This window comes from Urocitellus parryii, chromosome 8 (genome assembly GCF_045843805.1).
Source record: "Urocitellus parryii isolate mUroPar1 chromosome 8, mUroPar1.hap1, whole genome shotgun sequence".
NCBI classification, from domain to species: domain Eukaryota; kingdom Metazoa; phylum Chordata; class Mammalia; order Rodentia; family Sciuridae; genus Urocitellus; species Urocitellus parryii.
The window spans coordinates 124,360,911-124,385,276 of NC_135538.1; the positions used below are offsets into that span (position 1 = coordinate 124,360,911).

Here is a 24,366-nt window from a genome sequence, read left to right on the forward strand (position 1 = left end):
GCTAAGCTATAATACCCTAGAATTTCTTTATACATTTATGTTTCTTTGCAAAAAGATTAGTTCAAGGTTTGGGCATTTAATCTTCCCTGTTCAATTTTAGATAATTCATCCACTTTTTAGGGATTTTCATTTATCAAATTATCTCATTACACTCTATTTGGGGAGAGGGGGCTACTGGGGATTGAACTCAGGGGCACTCTGCCACTGAGCCACATTCCCAGCCTTACTTTTATATTTTTGCATTACAATTCTTATTACACATTTTACCACAATTTTTCATATCTCTGTTTGTATATAAAATATGTTGACACCCAATTTGTGCCTTCATACATGTACTTTGGATAATGATGTCTATCACATTCCACCATTCTTGCTAATTCCCTGCCCCCTTTCTTTCCTTTCCACCTGACTGCCCTATCTAGAATTCATCTATCCCTCCCATGCTCCCACTCCCTACCCCACTATGAGTCAATATCCTTATATCAGAGAAAACGTTCAGCATTTGTTTTTTGGGGATTGTCTATCTTCATTTAACATTATCTTCTCCAATGCCATCCATTTACCTGTAAATGCCATAATTTTATTCTTTTTTATTGCTGGGTAAAATTCCATCGTGTATATATGTCACATCTTTTTATCCACTTATCCACTGAAAGGCATCTAAGTTGGCTCCACAGTTTAGCTATTGTGAATTGTGCTTCTATAAACTTGGAGGGGCTGTGTCCCTGTAGTATGATGTTTTTAAGTGCTTTGGGTATTGTCTGAGGAGAGGGATAGCTGGGTCAAATGGTGGTTCCCTACCAGATTTCTAAGAAATCTCCATACTGCTTTCCATATTGGCTGCATCAATTTGCAGTCCCACCAGCAATGTATGAGTGTACCTTTTTCCCCACATCCTTGCCAACACTTATTGCTGTTTGTCTTCATAATATTTGCCATTCTAACTGGAGTGAGATGATACCTTAGAGTAGTTTTGATTTGCATTCCTCTAATTGCTAGAGATAATGAGCATTTTTCATATATTTGTTCATTGATGGTATATCTGCTTCTAAGAAGTGTCTGTTTAGGTCCTTAGCCCATTTATTGATTGGATTGTTTGTTTTTTCAGTGTTTAGCTTTTTTAGTTCTTTATATACCCTAGAGATTAGTGCTGTCTCTGATGTGTGATGGGTAAAAGTTTGCTCCCAGGATGTAGGCTCTCTGTTCACCTCACAGATTGTTTCTTTTGCTGAGAAGAAACTTTTTAGTTTCATTTCATCCCATGTATTGATTCTTGGTTTTAATTCTTGTACTATAGGACACAGAGATTAACTCACAAAAATACAACTACCTTATATTAGACAAAGGTGCCAAAAACATGCACTGGAGAAAACATAGCATCTTCAACAAATGATGCAGGGAGAACTTGAAATCCATATGCAACAAACTGAAATTAAAACCCTATCTCTCATCATGCACAAAACCTAACTCAAAATAGATCAAGGACCTAAGAATTAAACCAGAAACTCTCCATCTAATAGAAGAAAAAGTAGGCCCTAATCTTCAGCATGTGGGATTAGGACCAACTTCCTTAATAAGACTACCAGACTTAATTTTTATTTAGAGACAGGGTCTCACTGAGTTATTTAGCATATAAATGTTGTTAAACTAATGATCCTCCTGCCTCAGCCTCCTGAGGAACTGTGATTACAGGCATACACCACTGCACCTGTTTTATTATACTCTTTTATCATAAGACTTTTGACCTATAAGTACAAATACATTTTTTAACTTTGGGTAATTTCTTTCAGGAGATATCCCAATTCCAGTGGAGAGACATTCAAATCCTGAAGTTACTTTATATTTTTCAGGACATATTTTTTATTTTTTAGTTAAAAGTCTTATAAAAAAAGTAATGATATGAATGAAGTAATATTTTCAGGAAAAAAATTGATTTTTTAAATTTATGTACCTTTCACTTATTTATAATGTATGCTGCATAAAAATTACAATCTTTACAATGTTGAATACTCAGATGTGAAATTAACATTGCATCCTTTGGAAAAATTGTAAGTTATTCCACCAGCCAAATGGTTTCATATAAACAGATTATATTCTTAGAGCTACAAAGCAGGTTTTCAATAATCTCTATTTCAATAAATCTTGAAGGCCACCTGTTCAGGTGACAAATAGTTCTACTCAGAGTTAAAATATTAATGTTGCCAATTAAAATAATGTATCCATTATTTTAGCTATATATGTGTTATGCCATAATGATTTAATAAGAACTGATTTAATAATTAATAATCAAATGAAAATTTAATACCAAAATGGATGGCATTAATGAATTGGATTGAATTTAAAATTTGCAATCTAAAGACATTATTGAATAATTGCACTATAAGATACTTACTAAATATACTTTTAACATTATTATATTCACATTTCATAATTTTCTACCTTTAATCATCCATTAATTTTTTAAAGAGTAATTTAGATTTGATCCTCCATTAATTCTTCCAAAATTATTCTTATTTAGTTCTACTAATATTATTCACATCAATATATATGTATATATTAACATTAAGACATTTATACTATCAGGGACTTTGTTATTTTTCACCTCATCAAGTGTAGTTTTGTTTGTGAGCACTGATCCCCTTAAAGCCATTTTACTTCCCCGGAGATCAATAGATCTACTCTTGTACTATCATAAGCTTTATAATCCTATCCTTATATTTCTCAGGTCTACCCTATTATTCTCATCATATTTTATTAATTTTAACTCTTTTTTTGAACCTCTACTTCTAGTAATCTTTCCATCCTTATTTTACTACACATTACACTATATCCATGAATATTTAGAGTCATGTTAAAAGTTGACAAGCTGTGTTCTTTCTGATATCTTTTTATTCCTATCCACATTTTCTTTCTAGTTTATTTATACATATATAACTTCATCAAAAGTAGTATTTTAGTTATAATTATAGTACATTTAGCTTTATATTTAGTAACAGATCATTAGAAAAAATAAAAGTAGTTGCATTCAAGTCCATAGCATCTGGTTGAAACATATAATCAAGTCAGTCTACCAAATTCCAAATATATACATATATAATTGACATGATTGATAGAAGACATCATACCTCATCTGAGTATTTAATACTTGGAATATAGTGTTTATTGTAATTTAAATGACTCTAATTATGATCTGTGAGACTCAGAAATATATTAATTACAGAGAGAAGTCTAATTGTTCCTAGGGCCAGCAAAGTAGCATTTTTTAAATTTTGAAAATGCTCTTTGAAATGAAACACTCTCTCTCTCTCTCTCTCTCTCTCTCTCTCTCTCTCTCTCTCTCTTTATGTGTATTAGGCACTATGATCTTCTTTCTAGTACACATTCCACCTTCCCTAAAATCCATGGCCTCAATACATGTGTATTATTTTACTTACCTTATCTGGGTAAATATTCAATAAAAATGAATTATGAGGAAATAAACCAAGAATCAAGGAATACATTTGAATTGTTCAAGCTTTCAGAAAAGAATAAATAAACCATAATATACAGATAATTATTTAAGTATTCCATTCAGAACGTAATTTATCAGGTGATATGGGATACCAAAGAGAAAAAAAAAAAAAACCCTAGGTTAGGAAGGCAATAGTAGAAAATATCAAGTATATGCATTGTGGGAGTGCTATTTGTATGCTATTCCTGAAACTTCTTGGGCATTTTTACTGCATAGTCCATTCACATATCTGTCTCCAAGATGACTTAACAGAGCAAGTTCCTTTAAATAATGCTCTCCATGGAAATGCTTCTTATGTACACTTGGTTACCTCCAGGCTGAGTTTGGGAGTTAGTCTATGTTAGATTTATTTAAAATAAACTCACTCCATTTCCCAAGATGCTGAACAATAATTTTAAAGATAATACAATTAAAAAGAATAAATAAATAGAAAATAATTAGAGTATAGTTAATTTGAATAAATGATTCTGGAGAATTTTCGTACGAATACCTTGAATTCTCTTATTTGACAAATTCTTACAACAGCTCACATAGATTTTTGATAATGGAGCAGAATTTTGAAAGAGAAGAAGAAAGTGACCTTTCTAATTAGAAAAATTGAAATGATATTTTAAAACAACCTTCAAACTATTGAATTTATTTATAAGAAAAATATGAAATGATGATTGAGTTCTGTGTACTGTTTCTTTGTCTCCCTCCACTTTGTGTACATTACACACAGAGATACCACTAAGATTTTTTGATTACATATATTAGCTACATTTTTCTGAAAACAAAAACAAGTAGGTTGAGTAGAGAGACAAATGGAAATAGTTTTCCTCTGACCACTCTCTCCTTTCTCTAAAGGTAACCACTAGTATTAAATGACAATGTATTTACACATTATATATCTGGAGGATAGTCTCTACTCCCATCCCCTCCCCAAATCCATTCTGTATCTCAATATATATTTCTGGTCAAAAGACAAAATTACAACAAATTTATTTACATATCAACTTTTTAAAATCATGATACCCAATAACTCGCATTTTTAAAAATAGGATACAAGTCCCCGCTGAACAATGTCAAAACAGAGAATTTTGGAAGATGAAGATGAGGAGATAGTGTTCAAATTTTAATTGTTTTTCAGATTACTTGAAATTTCTTTTCTGTCTTTTTGTTTTTGTGTAATGGGTAAAGTACAGGAAACATCCTTATCACACTGACTTAGGTAAACTGGAATTTCTCATTTTCAGGAATAAATGTTCTTCTGGAGGATCTAGTTACTTAAAGTTTCCATTTTAACTATGACATCTGACCTGAGTGACGCCTTTTGGCTTGTTCTGGGCTTTTGGGATCAAGTACAGGTGCTCACTCCTAAGCAATAGCCTTCCATTCTTCATGTTTAAAACTTTTACTGTGTTGTTTCTCTAGTGGCTGGATCAAAAGGATTCTATGATATGTGGCTCCTTGTCAGGTTTAGCTGATAGGAAACCCATCTGAGGATTAAAGAATGAGAGGATAGCTGGTTTGGGCCATTTTCTCCTACTTCCAACTCAGCTAGAACAAATGACAGTGACTTTGTTACTCAATCAAAGGACACAGCTCTTGGAGAAGGCCTTGTACATTCAGACACTCTTTCCAATGGCAAATACCACTTCTTCTCTTTGCTACATTAGGCCTTTTTTTTTTTAAACCAAGCTCTCCACTGTTGCTAGCTTCAGGGTATTTCATATATAATACTCATAGAGAACATCTTTCTGGTTTATCTCAATCCACCCCACAACCTTATAAATGCTTTTTTTTTCAAAACTACACTTAATACTCCAGATACAGTGCACTCTATGTGTTATGCTGGGAACATTGAGGGCATTCATTTACCATTACAAACAATCTAAGATAGTTTTCTGTTTTATTGTTTATTTACTGGTTTTTTTTTTGTTTATTTCCAGCTTGTATTTTCCTCATATTTTCTTTACTTTTTCAGTTCATAGAGTAAACTTGTATTTATCATGTACGACATGATGGTTCAAAATATATGCAAATAGTACCATGACTAAGTCTACTTAATTGATATGTGGTTATATATCAATTATGTTTTGTGGTGAGAACATATTATATACACTGTCCTAGAATTTTTCAAGGCTACTATATATTTTGAACAAAGTGACTAAGTTGTACAATAGATGTCTTGAATTATCCTTTCAATAACTTGAAATATTGTTCACCAACATGTTCCTAACCCACCCATGTTCCCAACATCCCAACTTCTGGTAGCTGCTTTTTTACTTTCTACTTTTATAAAACCATCTTTTTTTTGCTTCATGTATGAGTGTAATATCATGGAGTATTTCTCTTTCTGTACCTAGCTAATTTTGTTAATATCATGATTTCCAATTTCATTCATGTTGTTATCAATGGCAAAATTTATTTCTTTTTATATTTGAATAGTATTACATTTGTATATATAAAGCCTTTCCCTCATCTACAGATGGGCACTTAGATTAAGATATTTTGAATATGGTAAATAATGGTATAATTAATGTGGGATTATAGGTATAGGTTCATTATGTTGATTTACTTTCCTTTGGATACATATCCAGTGTTGACATTGCTAAATCTTATGGCAGTTCCATTATTTCCAATAGGCAATTTATGTATTTATTTTCCCTGCATGAGACTTTATTATTTTTGTTACAAGCGTTTGTTTCTGAAACCATACTTTGGATTGAACAAACAAAATATAGTAATTTACAAGTACTATTTTCCAGTATTTATTATTGTAAGCTTTGTACTCTGAAGTATATATGATCAGGACTTGTCAGGTTAAAAGTATTGAAAAGTGTTTCCATTCACATTGTTTTCTGATTTCATTTCACATTTAAATGAATACATAGAATTTTAAATATTTATGGGTATCATGATATTTTGATATACACACACTTATATATAGTGTATGGTCAAATAAGAGTAAATATATCTATCTTCTTAAACACTTATAATTTTCTTATTATAAAAACAATTAAAATAATTTCTACTAGCTTTTTTGAAGTATGTGGTGCATAATTAATGATAATCTCCTAGTATGCAATGGAACACCAGAATTTATTAATCTTATCAAACTGCAACTCAGTATTTATTGACTAACCCCTCATTTCTCTTCCTCCCTTTTACACTCTTTAAGAGCTTTCTATACCCATGATCTTAATCAATTTATTTGAGATTATACATGAGTAGAATTTCATACTTCAAACTTCTTTTTCTGTGTCTAGAGTACATTATTTAGCATATTGATCTCTATCCAGTTCCAGTCATGTTGTAACAAATGACAAGAATTAATCCATTTCATGTGGCTTCATATTATTCTATTTTGCATATGTATGACAATTCTTAATTGATTCCTCAGTTGATGAATAGTAATTAGACTATTAATATTTCTAGACTATTATGAATAGAACTACATCAAACATAGGAGTGCAAATATGTTTTAGAAATACTGAATTTATTTCTTTTGTATATACGTTAAGTATTTTTATTGCTAGATCATATATATCGATTTTTAAGATTTTGGAGACCTATATAACTTTTCAATGATAACTCTATTAATTTGCTCTCTCCAAAAAAAAAAATTATGGGAGGATTCTTTTTTCCTCCACATCCTCTCAAGCACTTTTCATCTTTTGTGTTTTGATAACAACTAATCTAAGTGAAGTGAGATGATGCTTAACATTAGGATTTGATTTCCATTTCCTTGAAGATTTTTTCCTTTTCATAATATTGGTCATTTGTATGTTTTCTTTTAAAAAATTTTTATTTATGTCTATTGCCCATTTATAAAGTAGATTTTAATTTTCTATTTTCCCCTGAGTTGCTTGAGAATTTTTAAAATATTTTTTACTTCTTCTTTCTACATATAGATGAAAACAGAGTGTATTTTGACATATTATGCATACATAGAGTAAGTATAACTTGTTCCGATTAGGATCCAATTGATGTCTATGTATATGATGTAGAGGTACAATGATAAGGATAGAAAAGTTATGTCAGATTTATTCTACTGTCATTTATATTTCTGTTCCCAATCCCTTCCCTTCAATCTTCTTTGTCTAGTCTAAAAAACTTCAAGTCTTTCCCTCCCTTTTTGTGGGTTAGCATCCACATATCAGAGTGAGAGAGAGAGAGAACATTCTGCCTTTATTTTGGGGGGGACTGGCTTATTTCATTTAATGTGATATTCCCCAACTCCATCTATTTATATATCAAATGCCATAATTTCACTATGGCTGAGTAATATTCTATTGTGTATATATACCATTTTTTTATCCATTCATCTGTTGTAGGGCACATAGGTTGGTTCCATAGCTTGGCTATTGTAAACTGAGCTGCTAGAAACATCCATGTGACTGTGTCACTGTAGTAGGCTGATTTTAAGTCTTTGGGGGATATGTGAGGCATGAGAAAACTAGGCCAAATGGTGATTCCATTTCAAGATGTCTAAGGAATCTCTACATTGCTTTCCAGAGTGGTTGCATTTGCAGTCCCACTACCAATATATAAGTGACCATTTTCTCCCACATCCTCCCCAACATTAATTGTTAATTATATTCTTGATAATTGCCATTCTGACTGGGGTGAGATGGAATTTCAGTGCATTTTTGATTTGCATTTCTCTAATTGCTAGATATGTAGAACATTGTTTTCCTATGTATTTTTTGACCATTTTTGTTTCTTCTTCTGTGAAGTGCCTGTTTAGTACCTTTGCCCATTTATTGATTTTGTCAATTTTATTTATTTTTTTCCAAAGAACCAACTTTTTTTTCCTTTGGTTTTTTGAAAATTTTTTTCAATTTTCTGAATTTCACCTCTGATTTTAACTATTTCCTGTATTCTACTGTTTTGGTGTTGATTTGTTCTTCTTTTTCTAGGACTTTGAGATTTAATCTTAAGTTATTTAGTTGATGATTTTATGTTCTTATAATGAATGAGCTCAATGCAATGAACTTTCCTCTTAAAACTATCTTTATAGTATACCAGAGATTTTGACAAGTAATGTAATTATTCTCATTTATCTCTAAATACATTTTATTTTATACTTGATTTCTTCTGCTATCCATTGGTCATTCAGTAGTGTATTATTTTGTTTCCAGGTGCTTGAGTACATTATATTTTTTTTTATTTATCATTGATTTCTAACTTCATTTTATTATGGTCTAATACAATGCAAGCTATTATCTCTAATATTTGTGTTTGCTAAGATTTATTTGTGGCCTAAGATATGGTCTATTTTAGAAAAGGATCTGTGTGCTACTGAGAAGAAAGTGTATTCAGTTTGCTGTCTGTAGATACCCCATTGTTTGGGGCATAAATATTCAAGATTGTTATGATTTATTGGTGTATAAATTCTCCTTTTGTTAAAACTTGTTCAGCAGTATAAAATATTCTTCTTTGTCCCTTCTAATTAATCTTTACTTGAAATTCACTTTATCTGATATGAAAACCTCTGCTTAAGAGATCCACAGGAATAAAAAGTGTTTTTTTTTTTTCCCCTTCCTTTGACCTTCAGTCTATAAATGTCTTTGCCTAAGAGGTGCATCTTTTTGAAAATAGCATATTGTTTGTTCTTGTTTTTAATCCAATCTGCCAGTCTATATATTTTGATTCATGAATTCAGACCATTTACTTTTAATGTTATTATTGAGAAATAATTTTTATTCCATATAATTTTGGTTTGTTGCTGATTTTAAATTTGAATTACTTTCTCTGTTGGTTGATTATCCCTTTAGCATTGTTGCTGCCCTTGATGTTTTTCTTTTTTCTTTTTCTTTTTTCTTCATGAAACATGTTGCTGAGAATGTTTTGTAGTAAAGTATTTCTAGTAGTGAATTCTTTTAACTTTTGTTCATTATGGAGGGGTTTTATTTCATCTGAATCTTAATTTTTTAAAGGTATAGTATTCTTGATTGGCATCCATTTTCTTTAGGAGCTTGGTACATATCATTTCAATACCTCTTATTTTGAAGGTCTGAGTTGAGAGATCAGCTGAGATCCAGATTGTTTTTCCTCTAAAAGTTATTATTGAGAAATAATTTTTATTTTTCTCTGGCTGCCTTTAAAATTCTGTCTTTATTTTTTATGTTGGGCATTTTCATAATTATATGCCTATTTGTGGGACTGTTATAATTTTGAATATTTGGTTATTGTATGCCTCTTCTATTTGATTTTTTATTTTGTTCTTAAGATTTGAATTTTTGGGTATTATTTTATTGAAATGATTATGCATTCCTTTGGTTTATATGTCAAATTATTCATCTATCCCAACAAATCTTAAGTTTGGTTTTTTCATGCTATCCCATATTTATTAAATATTTTGTTCATGGTGTCTTAACATCTTTTCTCCATGGTCAGCTTCATTTTCTAGAATATATATTTTGTCTTCATTGCCTGAAACTCTGTATTCCAATTGCTCTAGGCTGCTGGTGATGGCTTCCAATGAATTTTAAATTTTGTTTATTAATTACTTCATTTTTAAGAATTTCTGGTTTTTTTTTTCAGAATCTCTCTCTTTTTTGAAATAATCATTTGCTTCCTATATTTTCTCTCTTATATCATTTTTTTAACCACACAGATCAATTTAACTCTGAATATTCTAAACTCCTTGGTTATTTCTTCCATTGTGGTATTGATGGAATCTGTTGTTAAATTATATTGGCTTTTTTTTTTGAGGTGATTTGTTCCCTTGATATTTCATGTGTTTTGTGTCTGCCCATTTGTCAGCATGATTTTAAGACAATAGAGTTTCTATCCTGTGAATTTATAGGGACTCAGAAGGTTTCTACTACCTTATAGTTTAGAGGGACTCTGATATTAACAAGAACCAATGCAAATGTTTGCAGTATCAAAACAAATAATTCCTGCTTTGGCATCTACTATGCTAATTGTCACAATAAACAGTAATGATATGATCAGTTATTGCCCACAGTCAAGAAAATATGTTTACAAATGGATTTATAATTTCAAGTTGTAAACAGAGATAGAAAAGAAGTGTAGGATGTGATGTTTGGGGAGAGGAGAGAAAAAGAGAAATAGAAAATAAAGGATGAGTAAAACAGAGGCCAATAAAGGTTAGCTGTTAGCATTGGAAAAGAGCGAAGGAGAATCAAGGGACACAGATAAGTGTGAGAAAAAAGTGTATAGTTTAAAATTAAAAATTAATAGTAAAAATAAAAATAAGTAAAAGGGTACAATTACACAAATGATATATTCTAATCAAACACCTTAGTTCTCAAATTATTGATTAGTGAGAAATAACTACCTTAAAATTACTTTTGATTAGACAAAGGGGGAATGGAGGGAAGGGAGTGGGAATGAAAACAGAAAAAAATAATAGAAGATATCAACTATTACTACCCTATGTGCATATATGATTACATGACCAATATAATTCTACATCATGTACAACTAGATGAATAAGAAGTTACACCCCATATATGTGTAATATGTCAAAATAGATTCTACTATCATGTATAAGTAATAAAAATTAAATATAATGGTACACAAAAATGCTAGGAATGATAAACAAAAAACAAAAAAAAAAACAAAAACAGGTATGAGAATGAATAAATGTCTATGAACCATTCAGGTTATTATTAAATAGTGAGTTGAAAAAAAAAGAAACTAAAATAAAGTGGACAATTTGACAAAAGGTTAAGGGATTGTTTCCATTATATTTCTAAGTAATATTCTTAGGTGTGTCAGGTGGCATTCCTGAAGTGATGGGAGGTGCCATATGCAGGACTTCTGAGAGAAGGGTTTGAGTTTAGTTAGTCTCTAACCTCTGCTTGGATTGATTTGAAGATTTTAAATCAAGGCACCTCCTGGGTCAGGCAGTTGCTTGGCCACACTAGGAGACTGTCCCCCAGGAAAAACCCCTGGGTTTTACTTGTGCAATGGAGGGGCCAATTCTTGATCCTCTCAAGCACATGTGTTCTCAGGACTCTTGGGTTTAGTCTCTGAACTCACTCTATTTCTCCCTGCTTTTTTACATTCTCTACCTGGCCTGACTTTCCCAGATGATTTCAAGAAGCCTATATTACAAGCAGTTGTTCTGGAAGAGGAAATCCAGGTGTGTTTTCCTGACTGGTTTTCCACTATATAAGTTGGCTCCACTTTTGGTTTTCTTCTGGTTTCATAGATATACACTCTGTTGTGTGTAGTAAGTTTGTCAATTCTGATTTTTGGGTTAGACACATTTGCCATTATTCAGATGCCTCTGATGCCATTCCCCTGTGCTGCAAAATGGATTCTTCCTCCTATTCACCTGGCAGCCTGGAGAGAGCTGGTTTCTTATTTTCTATCCTACCACACAATAATGTTGTGCAAGGTACCTCTCGGAGGATTAGTTGTTCAGTGTCTTTAATCTCTGATGTTTCTGTATTCATACACACCTCAGACCTCTTAAATTTGGGAGTTCATTTAATTGATGTATCTACCACTATTTTAGCACAGGGAAGATGGCCCATGCCACCACCACTGGTGGCTCCAGTAGTGTTGATGTTTCTTTATTTCTTTATCTAGTGGACCTGTTTTCCCAAACTGTTTTGAATGTTCAAAATTAATTCCCCAAAACGTTCCCCCTCTCACATCTAGATCCTTGGCTTCATGCCACCAAGTGGCCAGGAAAATTACCTTCTGTAATATGCCATTTCTAAGGGCTATTTGTATGTGTGTGTGTGTGTGTGTGTGTGTGTGTGTGTGCGTGTATGTATGTATGTGCTAAACATATTCTGGATATTAACCTCTTGTCAGATGTATAATTTACAAATATGTTCTCTCATTCTGTAGGTTACCTCTTCACTTGACTTTTTCCTTTACTTTTCAGAAACATTTTATTTTGAATGATTTTCATTTTCAATTTTTGCTTCTGTTTTGTGTTTTTGCAAACTTATCCAAAAAAACCATGCCCATTCCAATGTCCTAAAGTAGTTATGCTATGTTTTCCTCTAGTAGATTCATAATTGCAGTGTTTACACTTAAGTCTTAATCCATCTTTTGTAGATTATTGTATGGTGAAAGATAAGGAATTTAGTTTTATTCTCCAGTCAACATCAAATTTTCCCAGCACCATTTTTTAGAATACCGTATATTTATATATACAAAGAACCTTAAAATTGCAGGTGTTTTTCCTAGGTACTATTACTTCACTATGGAGAGTTCCTCTAGGAAAAGAGAATTACAAATTCTAAGGCTTAGAGTTTTCTGCAATAACAACATTGTGGTGGTGCTCAATGGTAGAATGCTTGCCTAGCATGTGTGGGACACTGGGTTTGATCCTCAGCACCACAAAAAAAAAAAAAAACAAATAAATAAGATAAAGTTATTGGGTTCAATTACAAGTTTTTTTTTTTAAATAAACAAACAAACAAACAACTCTTGTCCAACTTTTTAGTTCCCAGTACAAATTCTTCTAAAATTCATGTTATGTAACATTAAAAAAGTATTATATGAATACATCATTCATACTAAGGTAGAATAGTACTATGGTAACTGATTGTATTTTTTTAAGAGACAGAGTGAGAGAGAATTTTTTAATATTTATTTTTTAGTTTTCAGTGGACACAACTTCTTAATTTTATTTTTATGTGGGGCTGAGGATCTAACCCAGCACCCCATGCATACCAGGCGAGTGTGCTACTGCTTTAGCCACATCCCCAGCTCTGATTGTATTTTTTTAATGTCATCAAAACAATAAACTTTAAAAAACTGTTCATATTTATCTTTTATAATTTAAAGTCTCCTTTTATTTTATCTTTTTAAAATTAACTTTTTAGTAGGCCCACAAAAACATTAACATTATACAAATGGATAGGTAATAGGTAATGTTTTGATATATGTATATATTGGGCAATATTAAGTCAAGTTTAAAGAATGGTAGGTGGAGAAGTGAAGCGAAATAGTGACATTGGTGTGCATCAGAGGTAGTGAGCTAGGGATCATTGGTGTGCATCACTCCATTTCAAGAAAATCTCAACACAAGGCCGATCCCTTTGACCTCAAGATCCAGACTAATCTTCAAATTCAATTGCTCCAGTTCAGCAAAGGCAGACCCTGACTTCAGGCTTCAGACCAAACCCAGAGGAACTAGACTCCAGCCCTGCCTCAGCACTAGCTGGATCCAGTTTCCAGATTTATCCCTGTGGTCCCAGTTTTCAATGTATGCAGAGTCTAGGTTGATTCCTAGTAGTCATCACCTTATGCTTTATACCTGCTTGAGCATCTATTATGAATAATAAAAGGTAACTTGTATTGGCAAGAATGTAGAGAACAGTAAATTTTGTATGCAGCTATAGAAAAGGCAAATTATTAGTTATTATGGAAAACACTCTGGGATTTTCTAAAAAATTAAAAATATCTATCACATGATAAAATAATCCAATTTCTGAAGATCTATCAATCTCTCTCTCTCTCTCTCTCTCTCTCTCTGTATATATATATATATATATATATATATATATATATATATACACACATACATACACACACACACACATATATATATATATATATATATAAACTGAAATCACCATGTTGAAAATATATTTGCACACCAAAGATCATTGCAGCATTGTTATAGCCAAGGTATGGGGAAAAAAACATGTCTATTAACAGATGAATACATAAAGAAAATAGCATATTTTCAATAACATGGACACACTGAAGAATATTATGCTGGGTAAAATAGCCATGCACATAATGACAAATATCTTCTGTTTAAATTTATATGTGCATTTTAAAACGTTGAACTTATAAAAACACAGTTGACTACACGGATAGTTGCCAAAGGGTCTGGAGATTTAGAAAACATGTGGAATGTGGCAATTTTGAGCAAAAAATACAAAGTTCAGAAAAAAGAACTATTGAGATTCAGAAAAAAAAGAACTATTGAGATGTGTTTATAACAGGGTGACACTGATTTTTCCAGTGCATAAACTGACTTATGCTCCCACCAACAGTGTGCAAGTGTTATTTTTCTCCACATCCTTGCAGACACTTGATTTCATTGTTCTTTTTGACAATTATGTTCTACAGTGAGCTATTCAAATTTGCATTTTTCTGATAATTCACATTGTCAAGGAATTTTTTATATACCTGTTGGCTATTTGAAGATCATCTTTTTAGTAGACTGTATTCATGTCTTTTGCCTATTTTTTTAATGGAGTCATTTATTTTCTTACAATTGAGTTCCTTATTTACTCTGATTATTAGCCTTTTATCAGATAATGGTTTGTAAATATTTTCTCCCATTCCATATATTGACTCTTTGTGTTTATTGTTTCCTTGGTTGTGCAGAAACTTTTCAGATTTCACTAATTTGACGTTTTTTCTTTTTTATCCCAGCAATGTTTCTTTTATTTATTTATATATTTATTTATTTCTATTTGACAGCAGAATGCATTACAATTCTTATTACACATATAAAGCACAAATTTTCATATCTCTGGTTATATACACAGTATATTCACACCAATTAATGTCTTTATACCTGTACTTTGGATAATACTGACCATCACATTCCACCATCATTAATAACCCCATGCCCTGTCCCTTCTCCTCCAACCCCTCTGCCTATCTAGAGTTGTCTATTCCTCCCATGCTTCCCCTCCCTATCTCACTATCTTGTTGCTTATGTTTTTCAGGTCACATCTTAAAAAATACCCAGACCAATATTGTTTAGATTTCCCCTATTTTTTCTAGTAGTTTTATAGTTTCTGGTATTACATTAAGTGTTTAATCCATTTTGAGTTTTTTATATGAGAAACCAATTCCATTCTTCTGTATGTGGATATCCAGTTTTTCCCATACTATTTATTGATGATACTATATTTTCCCCTTGTGTATTCCTGGCATTTTTGTTGAAAGTCTATTCAATGTATATCTGTGGGTTCGTATTTGGACTCTCTATTCTGTCCCATAAGCTGATGTGTCTATTTTTTATCAGCACCATGTTTTCATTACTATAGCTTCAAAGTATATTTTGAATCAAGCAGGACAATGTTTTCAGTTTCTTCGTGGTAATGACCATTTTGGTAATTTTGGAGTTTTTAAAATAATTCTATGGGAATTCCAGAATTGTTTATAATATTTCCATGAAAAATAACATTAGAAATTTCATAAAGAATTGCAGTGACTCTGTAGCTCTCTTTGAACCTTTTAACAACAGTAATATTTCCAATCCATAAACATATCTTTCCACTTATTTGTTTTTCTCAGCTACTTTCATCAGTGTTTTGCAGTTTTCAATGGCAGGTCTTTCACTTCATTGGTTGAAAGTATTCAGAGGTATTTAAAATTTTCTAGTTTTATAAGAGATTTTGTTCTTGAGATTTTATCATATAGTTCATTATTAGTAAATAGAAACATTGATTTTTGTTGATTTTGTATTTTACAACTTTATAAAATTCTCTTATTAGTTCCAGTAGTTTTTTTTTTTTTTAATGGAACAAATAGTGACAATTTCACTTCTTCACATAATTATTATGACTAAGACTGCAGTACTGTGTTGAAAAAAAATGTGGTGAAAATGAATACCCATCTGGCTTTCAACTTTTCATCATTGGGTATGAGGTTCATTGAAGGCTTTTCATATAAGGCCTTTTAAAAATATTTTTGTTTTAAGATCTATATGACATTAGGGTGTGTTTTGATATATTAGATATACATGGAGTGCAAGTCATTAAAATTTTGATCCCATTCTTGTTGTTAAACAATGTGGAGTTACCCTAGTCATGTATTCATATGTGAACATAGGAAAGTTATGTATGATTCATTCTACTTTCTTATTTCAATCTCCCTCCCTTTTCTTTATTCCCCTTTGTCTAATCAAATAAAATTCTATACTTCTCTTCCTTACTCTTTCTTGTAATGAGTTAGCATCCATATCTCAGAGAGAATATTCTACCCTTGCTTTTTTGAGACTGACTTATTTCACTTAGCATGATACTGACAAGTTCCATTCACTTAATGGTAAATTTCATAATTTCATTACAGTTGAGAAATATTCAATTGTACATATATACCACATTTTTTAATTAATTCATCTGTTAAAGGGCATCCAGGTTGGTTGCATAGCTTGGCTATTGCTAATTGAGCTGCTATATACAATGATGTGGCTGTGTCACTGTAGTATGTGATTTAAAGTCCTTTGGGTTGTTTTTGATTATTATCTCCTTACTTCTTATTGGTTTGTTCTGATTTTCTATTTCTTCATGGTTCTGTCTTGATAAGTTGTAAGGCTCTAAGAAATCTTATATTTCTTCTAGATTATCTAATTACAAGCATGAATTATGCATAGTAAACTTATTGTCTTTTGTATATCTGTGGTATCTCCTCTTTTACATATGATTATGTTTATTTGAAGTTTTACCTTTTTCTTAATCTAATAATTTTTGACTATCTTTTAAAATAGCTAAAATTTTAATTTTTTATTTGAATTTTAGTCTCAGCTTAATTTGCTTCTGCACAAGCTTTGGAATGTTGCTTGTTCATCTTTTTTTGGTCTCAATATATTTTTAGTATTATTTTTATTTGATAAATTGGTTGTTCAAACAACAGCATGTTGCTTAATTTCCATGCACTTGGAATCTTTGTAAATTTCTCCTGTCATTATTGATTTCATACCACTTTATTCAGAAAAGTTTACATGATATGACTTCAAACTCCTTAAAATAGTTAGAAATAGTTTTATGGGCTAACACATGATATTTCTTGGAGAATGTCTTCTGTGTGCTTAAGAAGAATGTGTATACCAATGCTTTTATGTTTTATGACCATCTCTTAGGTCGGCTTGGTCTTAAGTGTAACTTAAGAATAATGTTTCCTTATAGATAATTCTGTTTGGACAATCAGACTATTGGTGAAAATGGAGTTTAGAAGTCCCTTACTTTTATTGTATTCTCTCTCTTCAGGACTTTTAATATTTCTTTTATCTAACTTACAATTATTATATCCTTGGTGATGTTGGTATCATTATTATATAATGATTTTTTATTTAATTTAATGGTTTTGACTTAAAGTTTATTGAAACTGGTGTAAGTTTTGTTAATCCTGTTCTCCTTTGGCTTCCATTCTCTTTGGACAGTCTTTTTCCATCCCTTCCCTTTCTGTCTCTAAAGTCTTTAAAGATGAAATGAATCTTTGTAGTCAGCATTTAGTTGGAGCTTGTTTTCTTATCTGTCAGTCATCTATGTCTTTCAATTGCATATTTAATTCATTTTCATCACAGGTAATTAGTGATTGGTAAGAACTTAATGTTTTATTCTTTTTTGTCTTTGTATTTTTTTTGTTTGTTTGTTTGTTTTGCTTTTAGTACTAGATATTGAACCCCGGAGCACTTGATAACTGAGGTACATCCCCAGTCTTCTTTATTTTTTTAAATTTTGAGACAGGGTCTCATTAAGTTGCTTAGGGTTTCACTAGTTTTTTAGGATTTTGTAGATCCTTTGTTATTTTATTTTTTTATGTTTCCTTTGGTATTGGGCATTTTTATTTAGCAATAGACAGAACCATATTTTACAGAATGTATTTTCTCATTATAATAATTCATTTTAAGGAAGGTCTTAAGATGTAGGCAATAAGAAGGAGCATTTCTAAATTCAAAAATAAATGAATGAACAAAGCAGAAAATGCAGAAAAGTATAGAAATTGAAATTATTATATATTACAATTGGTATGGGAAGGGAGGTTTGTGTTAGTGTTACATATACAATACAATCTAATGGTTGAAAGAATATTAATGAGAAGTATTGAACTTGGTTTCTGTCTGTGCTGCAGTCTGGCTGCAGCAAACTAACTATGGTGTGGGTGGTGGGGTTGGTGGGTGACGTGATGATCGACTTGTGTACATTGATACAGCAGGAGTGGGAGTGTTTATTGTGGGACAGGAGGGGTATATATACTTTACACACAGCTTATCTTAATTAACATAAACTAGATACAGCAGTCAACCAATAAGGAATCTCCACACTTAAAGGCTCGCTGGTGTTACTTCTCAAACCACTCCCTCTGGCAAAATGCCAGGTGCCATCTTGAATTGTTTACAGACTCTAACATGTCTGTATAAAATAACAGAAAGCACCAGTCATTATTTAGGTCAGCCTCCTAATTCTCTGAATGTAGTAACCAAAGTTCAATATATACGAGGATACTAAGATCTTGAGATCACTATTTAAAATGGCTACATTTAACTACTTTTGGAAAGCTTTTGAAACAATTTGCATGATGTAAATCTTAATAAAAAATAAACATGTTCAGAGGTTATTTTTCTGTGAAATAAATTCTTAAATGATTATTTGAATACTTATTACATATTGAAGTTTATTTTGCATTTATGTGTATTATATACATACTTTTGCTCAGGTGAAATTTTAAGCATTTATTCAAAATACACTTATTTTAATCACTGAAGTGTTTACTTCTCATATTAGACTAGGACATTAGTTATCTAAATTTAAGTCTACTGTTTTTTCTTCAAACAAATCTGACAGATTTTCCAATCCCACCATATATAATTCTTCTTCAGTCTACCCATTTTTACTAGTGGCCTCTGTGTCTCCTCTAAGGCTTGGGAATTCCAAATATGACAGTTTGAAAAAATATTGGATTTACATTAAGACCTAAAGGCATTTGTTAAAGCAGAATTCTAATTTACATCTAGTTTAATTATCCCTCTTAGAAGGGGATGCACTTCTTGTCTAGCCATTAGTATGCTAAGCATAGATGAGGATATCTTTAGTTTAGAGAAAACCATGGTTAAACCATTTTGATTTCTTAAAGACTTAACTGTCTTTTATCATTACAATTAAAATCTTTAATGTTTTCTATTTGTTCTTCAGAATAAGTCTGATTTCTTTGGGAAATCATAAGTTTCTAATTAATTTTCTTGAAAAAGGCACTCTCAATACTGCTTATGCTTTCCATTGAACATAGAATACAATTTCACTTTGATATAATGATATGCCTTTTCTTCAGAGCTTCTTAAAGGTTAACTAAATTTTGAAACATACTGAACATATATACCTTAGAAATGGGAAGTTCACTAGCACAAATAAAATATTTCTGTGGGTTTTTCCCACCACTGTTATAAATATTCTTTATCCTGAGAATTTTGTATTAATTCTTAGTTCTGATACTTCACCAAGTCTGGATTACATTTACATTTCCAAAATGAATAATCTTTATAGACCAAGAAGATAGCATACACGTCAAATGCATCGGGACTCAGGATAATATAAGAAAGCACTATGAACAACTATAGGCAACCTTTATATCTATGCTTTTATTGCAGAATTGAAGTCTTTCCTCCCAAAGGTCAAAATATCCTTACAGGCTGAGCATCCTTAATCCAAAAAGCTCTGAAATCTGAAATATTTTAATACTAATGTGATGCTACAAGTAGAAAATTCTACACTTATCTGCTGTGATGGATTATAATCAAAATGCACAAACAATATTTCTCAAGATTACCTTCATCTGTGTATATAGATTTCATATAAATACAAATGAATTCTGCGGTATTTAAAATGGATCTCATCCTCAGCTTACCTCATGAATATGCAAATATTTTAAAAATACTAAGAAAATTTAAAGTATGACAGTCTGGAAATTTAAAAACTTTTGGTGACAATCCCTTAGTAAGTACCCAGAAATCAATATTTATATTACTTAAAATAGTTGCCAAGCTCCAAAGGTCTCAAGACCAGCTCTAGCACCAGGTGTTCTGTTATTTTCCAAGAATAGATCTGGTTGCAGTTGATTCTGGTTGTGTGGTTCATTGTACCATGTGATTTTCCTTTTTTGTGATTTTTCTCAGATCTTGATTATACTAGAAGACACATTTGAAAAGTCCAAATGAGGGTTTTTTTGTACAAGTATATATGCATTCACTATGCAAGATCATATTTACTTCTTAACATAGGAATTCAACACTACTTAACCACAAAAATCATAAATTTGCTTTCACAAAATAGAACTAATTATGACAATATTTTAAGATAGAAGAGTAAGTTTTATAAATAAGATTTACTTTTAGGATGTCACATCATGTTTAGGATGCAAACATCATTTGCAACCAAAATTTGTATCAATAAAGAGATACTTGTATTATTTGTTGATGTAATCTAGTTACTAGCCTTCCAAATATACACTTCATTCTTGAAAGGGTAAAGTTTCTAAGCTTGAAAGCTTGAATGTAAAAGATTAGGTATTATTAAGTTCCTCTGTTACACCCAGAACTTGGAATTCCTGAGATAGTTAAAACAACGCCCTACTGGCCATTTAGCCTAGGGCCCTGTGCAGTTGTCACAGGGCCCGAACCAATCAGTTTGAATGTGTAGCCCGCTTACGAATGACCAATCACCCCCGCCCCACCTGTTCCCGCCAATGATTGTGCCAATCACGTTTCAGAGTTGTTGTTCAATTTCCCCGCGCCTCATGATGATTTGTTCTGATGTATGCAAAGACTCCCGCCCTCCCCAAAAAGTGTACTTAAGCTCTGCTTGACCTTTGCTCTGGGCTCTGAGCTGCGCTCCCTTCTTGAGTGGGCACAGAGTCCCAGCACGCTGGAATGGATCCCCAATAAATCCCCTTTTGCCAATTGCATGGAGTTAGTCTCTTGTGTGTGGTCTCTCCCTCTGACGTTCCGCCGGACCCCCCTTACAATTCTCACACTGATTCTTTCTCTGGTTCAAAAGACATCTCTGGCTGTTTCAATTTAGGCATAGAAATATTTCCAGGTAGTGGTCCATTATTACCTTATTTACTCATTGATTCAAAAGAGTCATGGTTATGATATTTAAAATGAACATTAAAACACCTACTAATAGTTTTTCTCATAATTCTATTCATTGTAACATTTAATGATAAGTTGTTTAATTAATCATGTAAAACATTGCATATTAATTATGTAAACAAGATTTACAATGTGTTTTTGAAGAAGTGATAAGATCTACATGAGCTGAGCTTGATAAACTAATGATTCTTTTAAAGCATAGAATGTTTCAGCCTAAACATAAAGTTAAGCCATACTGCCTGCAGAAATTTGTCAAAATACAAGAGTCATGTAATGTTTAATATGTAACCCTGATAGGAAGCATTGAAAGGGTAAAGTTTCTAAGCTGGAAAGCTTGAATGTAAAAGATTAGGTATTATTAAATTCCTCTGTTACACCCAGATTCCTGAGATAGTTAAGACAACACCCTACTGGCCATTTAGCCTAGGGCCCTGTGCAGTTCCTCACAGGGCCCAAACCAATCAGTTTGAATTTGTAACCCGCTTACGAATGACCAATCACCCTTGCCCGCCAATGAATGTGCCAATCACGTCTCAGAGTTCTTGTTCAATTTCCCCGCGCCTCATGATGATTTGTTCTGATGTATGCAAAGACTCCCGCCCTCCCCAAAAAGTGTACTTAAGCTCTGCTTGACCTTTGCTCTGGGCTCTGAGCTGCGCTCCCTTCTTGAGTGGGCACAGAGTCCCAGCACGCTGGAATGGATCCCCAATAAATCCCCTTTTGCCAATTGCATGGAGTAAGTCTCTTGTGTATGGTCTCTCCCTCCGACATTCCGCCGGACCCCCCCCCCTTACAGCATATTGGTGTTGTTTTATGTGGTGTGTATTTATAATGGTGAGCTTGAACTAATGGATTTATATTGCAATTAAAATTTAAAATTCTCCTTTTACTACTCAATACAGTTACTAGTTCAATATTCAAAAAAATTCTATTTACTGCATTTTTACAACTCAACTTTCCCTACTAGTACAAATAATCTGGTATCACTCATACTCAATGTGACTAAAAATGTCAGAAACAAAATATATTTGACAAAAAGAACATATAGCATGAGATTATATTATTAGTCAAAAATGTATTATTAGGGGGTTGGTGTTGTGGCTCAGTGGTAGAGCACTTGCATACTGTGTGTGAGGCAATGGATTTTATACTCAGCACCACATAAAAATGAATAAATAAAATAAAGGTAATGTGTCTGTTTGCCACTAAAAATATTTTTAAGTGAGTTATTAGAAAAACTGCATTTTACAAGTAATTTTATTTGCGTTTGCAAATGTTCCTCACTAGGTTCCCTAAGGCCCCTTTTACATCCTTATTCCTTAGGGTATAGATGAAGGGGTTTAGTGTTGGTGTCATTACTGCATAGAAGTGAGCCATGAACTTGGGCTGGTCCCTTGTGATAGAGGAGGAAGGCTGAAGATACATGCTAATGGCTGAACCACAAAATAAGGAAACTACAATGAGATGAGAGGAACATGTACCAAAGGCCTTCTTCCTTCCCTCAGAAGATGTTGCAGTCTGGCTGGGCACAGAATCACGAGCCACCACACACCTTGTATATTCAAACAGCAATTCTTTATTCCCGAACTCAGACCGGCCCTCTACAAACACATTCTGGGGAAATTCACGTTCTGCGGCAAAATTCACCCACTCCACTCCGCTTTGAATCCCAAATACTTTTATGAATTCCAGGAGAACTCAAGGGGAACTCAGGCAGCAGGATACGCCCTATGGAACCGCCCTAAACCCAGATTGTTCTAAACCGGAAGGCCCTAAACTTTAGGAGCAGGATACTCCCTAAAACCTGATCCGCCCTAATCCAGTAGGATCCTCCTTAAACCCGGATCCACCCTGGTCCTTGAGCAGGGTCACCTTTCTCAAACATACATGCAATGTCACTTCAAATGTCCATTTCCATGAGTCCTTCCTCTAAGCAACATGGGGTACGCTGGCAAGGAAATTGTCGAACCTACTTTGCTAATGGCTCTCAGCATCAGATTTAATCTTAAATACAGCAAGTTCAATACTAGCATAGGAGGCAAGGATTAAACATATAGGAACAGCTGATATAAAAATACACACCACAGACAGTGCAAGCTCATTAGCCTCCTTTTCACCACAGGTGGTCTTTATCAGAACTGGAATTTCACACAACAAGTGATCCAGTTTATTGACACCACACAATGGCAATTGTAATGTAAGAGTGGCTTCTGAGAAAGCAAAGATCACTCCAGTCATCCACATAATGGATACTAGCAAGATGCAAGTGCGTTGATTCATGATGAGGGTGTAGTGCAGAGGTCTGCAGATGGCCACATAGAAGTCAAAGGACATAATGGCCAAGAGCAGACATTCTGTGCCCCCCATTATATGGAAGATATAAAACTGAATTATACACCTAATATAGCTAATGGTCTCCATAGAGCTTCCCAGATTAAATAGCATCTGAGGCACAATGCTTGTGGTATAACACATGTCTAGAAAGGAGAGGTTGGTGAGGAAGAAATACATGGGGCTGTGGAGACGAGGATCTAATTTGGAAACCAGAATGATAGCAATGTTTCCCATCAAGGCCAGGGGATATGTTATGAGAAGAATAATGAATAGAGGAAGCTCTATCCAAGGTAGGTCTGCAAAGCCTAGTAGGATGAACTCTTCATGATGACTTTCATTAACTATTGTCATTCTCTTCAAATTGTCTCACCTGTAATAAGGAAGTGGCAAAAAATTAGAAATAGTTATAATTAGTTAAAAAGTATAACTACATATCGGTCATACTATTATAGAGGATAGTGTGCCATAACTCTTGGAGGAAAAAAGGCAAAGGTCTGTAGCAAGGTGACCAAATTTCCATTCATGATACTACAAGAAATGGTATGTACGATAAAAATGTGACATTTTTAGAGTAAAAAATGGGAAATATAACATATTTAAAAGGAACTTATTTTTTGAAGTAATCTCATTATAAGGCTATTCTATAGCTATATTCTATCAGGAAAAAAAAGAAAAGAAAAAATTCAAAGTGTATAGCCAG

At 32.6% G+C, this 24,366-nt stretch overlaps 1 protein-coding gene across 1 annotated transcript; it reads right to left on the reverse strand.

Moving 5' to 3' along the window:
* Window positions 1-22,589: 22,589 nt before the first annotated feature.
* Window positions 22,590-24,017, reverse strand: LOC144256705 (olfactory receptor 2B11-like). The gene is made up of 2 exons (XM_077802124.1): window positions 23,332-24,017; window positions 22,590-22,842 (listed from the first exon to the last, which is right to left on the reverse strand). The coding sequence occupies exons 1-2, from the start codon at window positions 24,015-24,017 to the stop codon at window positions 22,590-22,592; spliced, it is 939 nt and encodes a 312-aa protein (XP_077658250.1).
* Between the last annotated feature and the right edge of the window lie 349 nt (window positions 24,018-24,366).

Bases quoted from the DNA above. Each gene is read 5' to 3' on its own strand.
- LOC144256705 (XM_077802124.1), bottom strand. From the start codon at position 24,017: ATGACAATAGTTAATGAAAGTCATCATGAAGAGTTCATCCTACTAGGC. The intron at 22,843-23,331 runs ATCTGATGCTGA...CCAGACTGCAAC, and splicing joins CTTGCTGTATTTAAGATTAA to ATCTTCTGAGGGAAGGAAGA.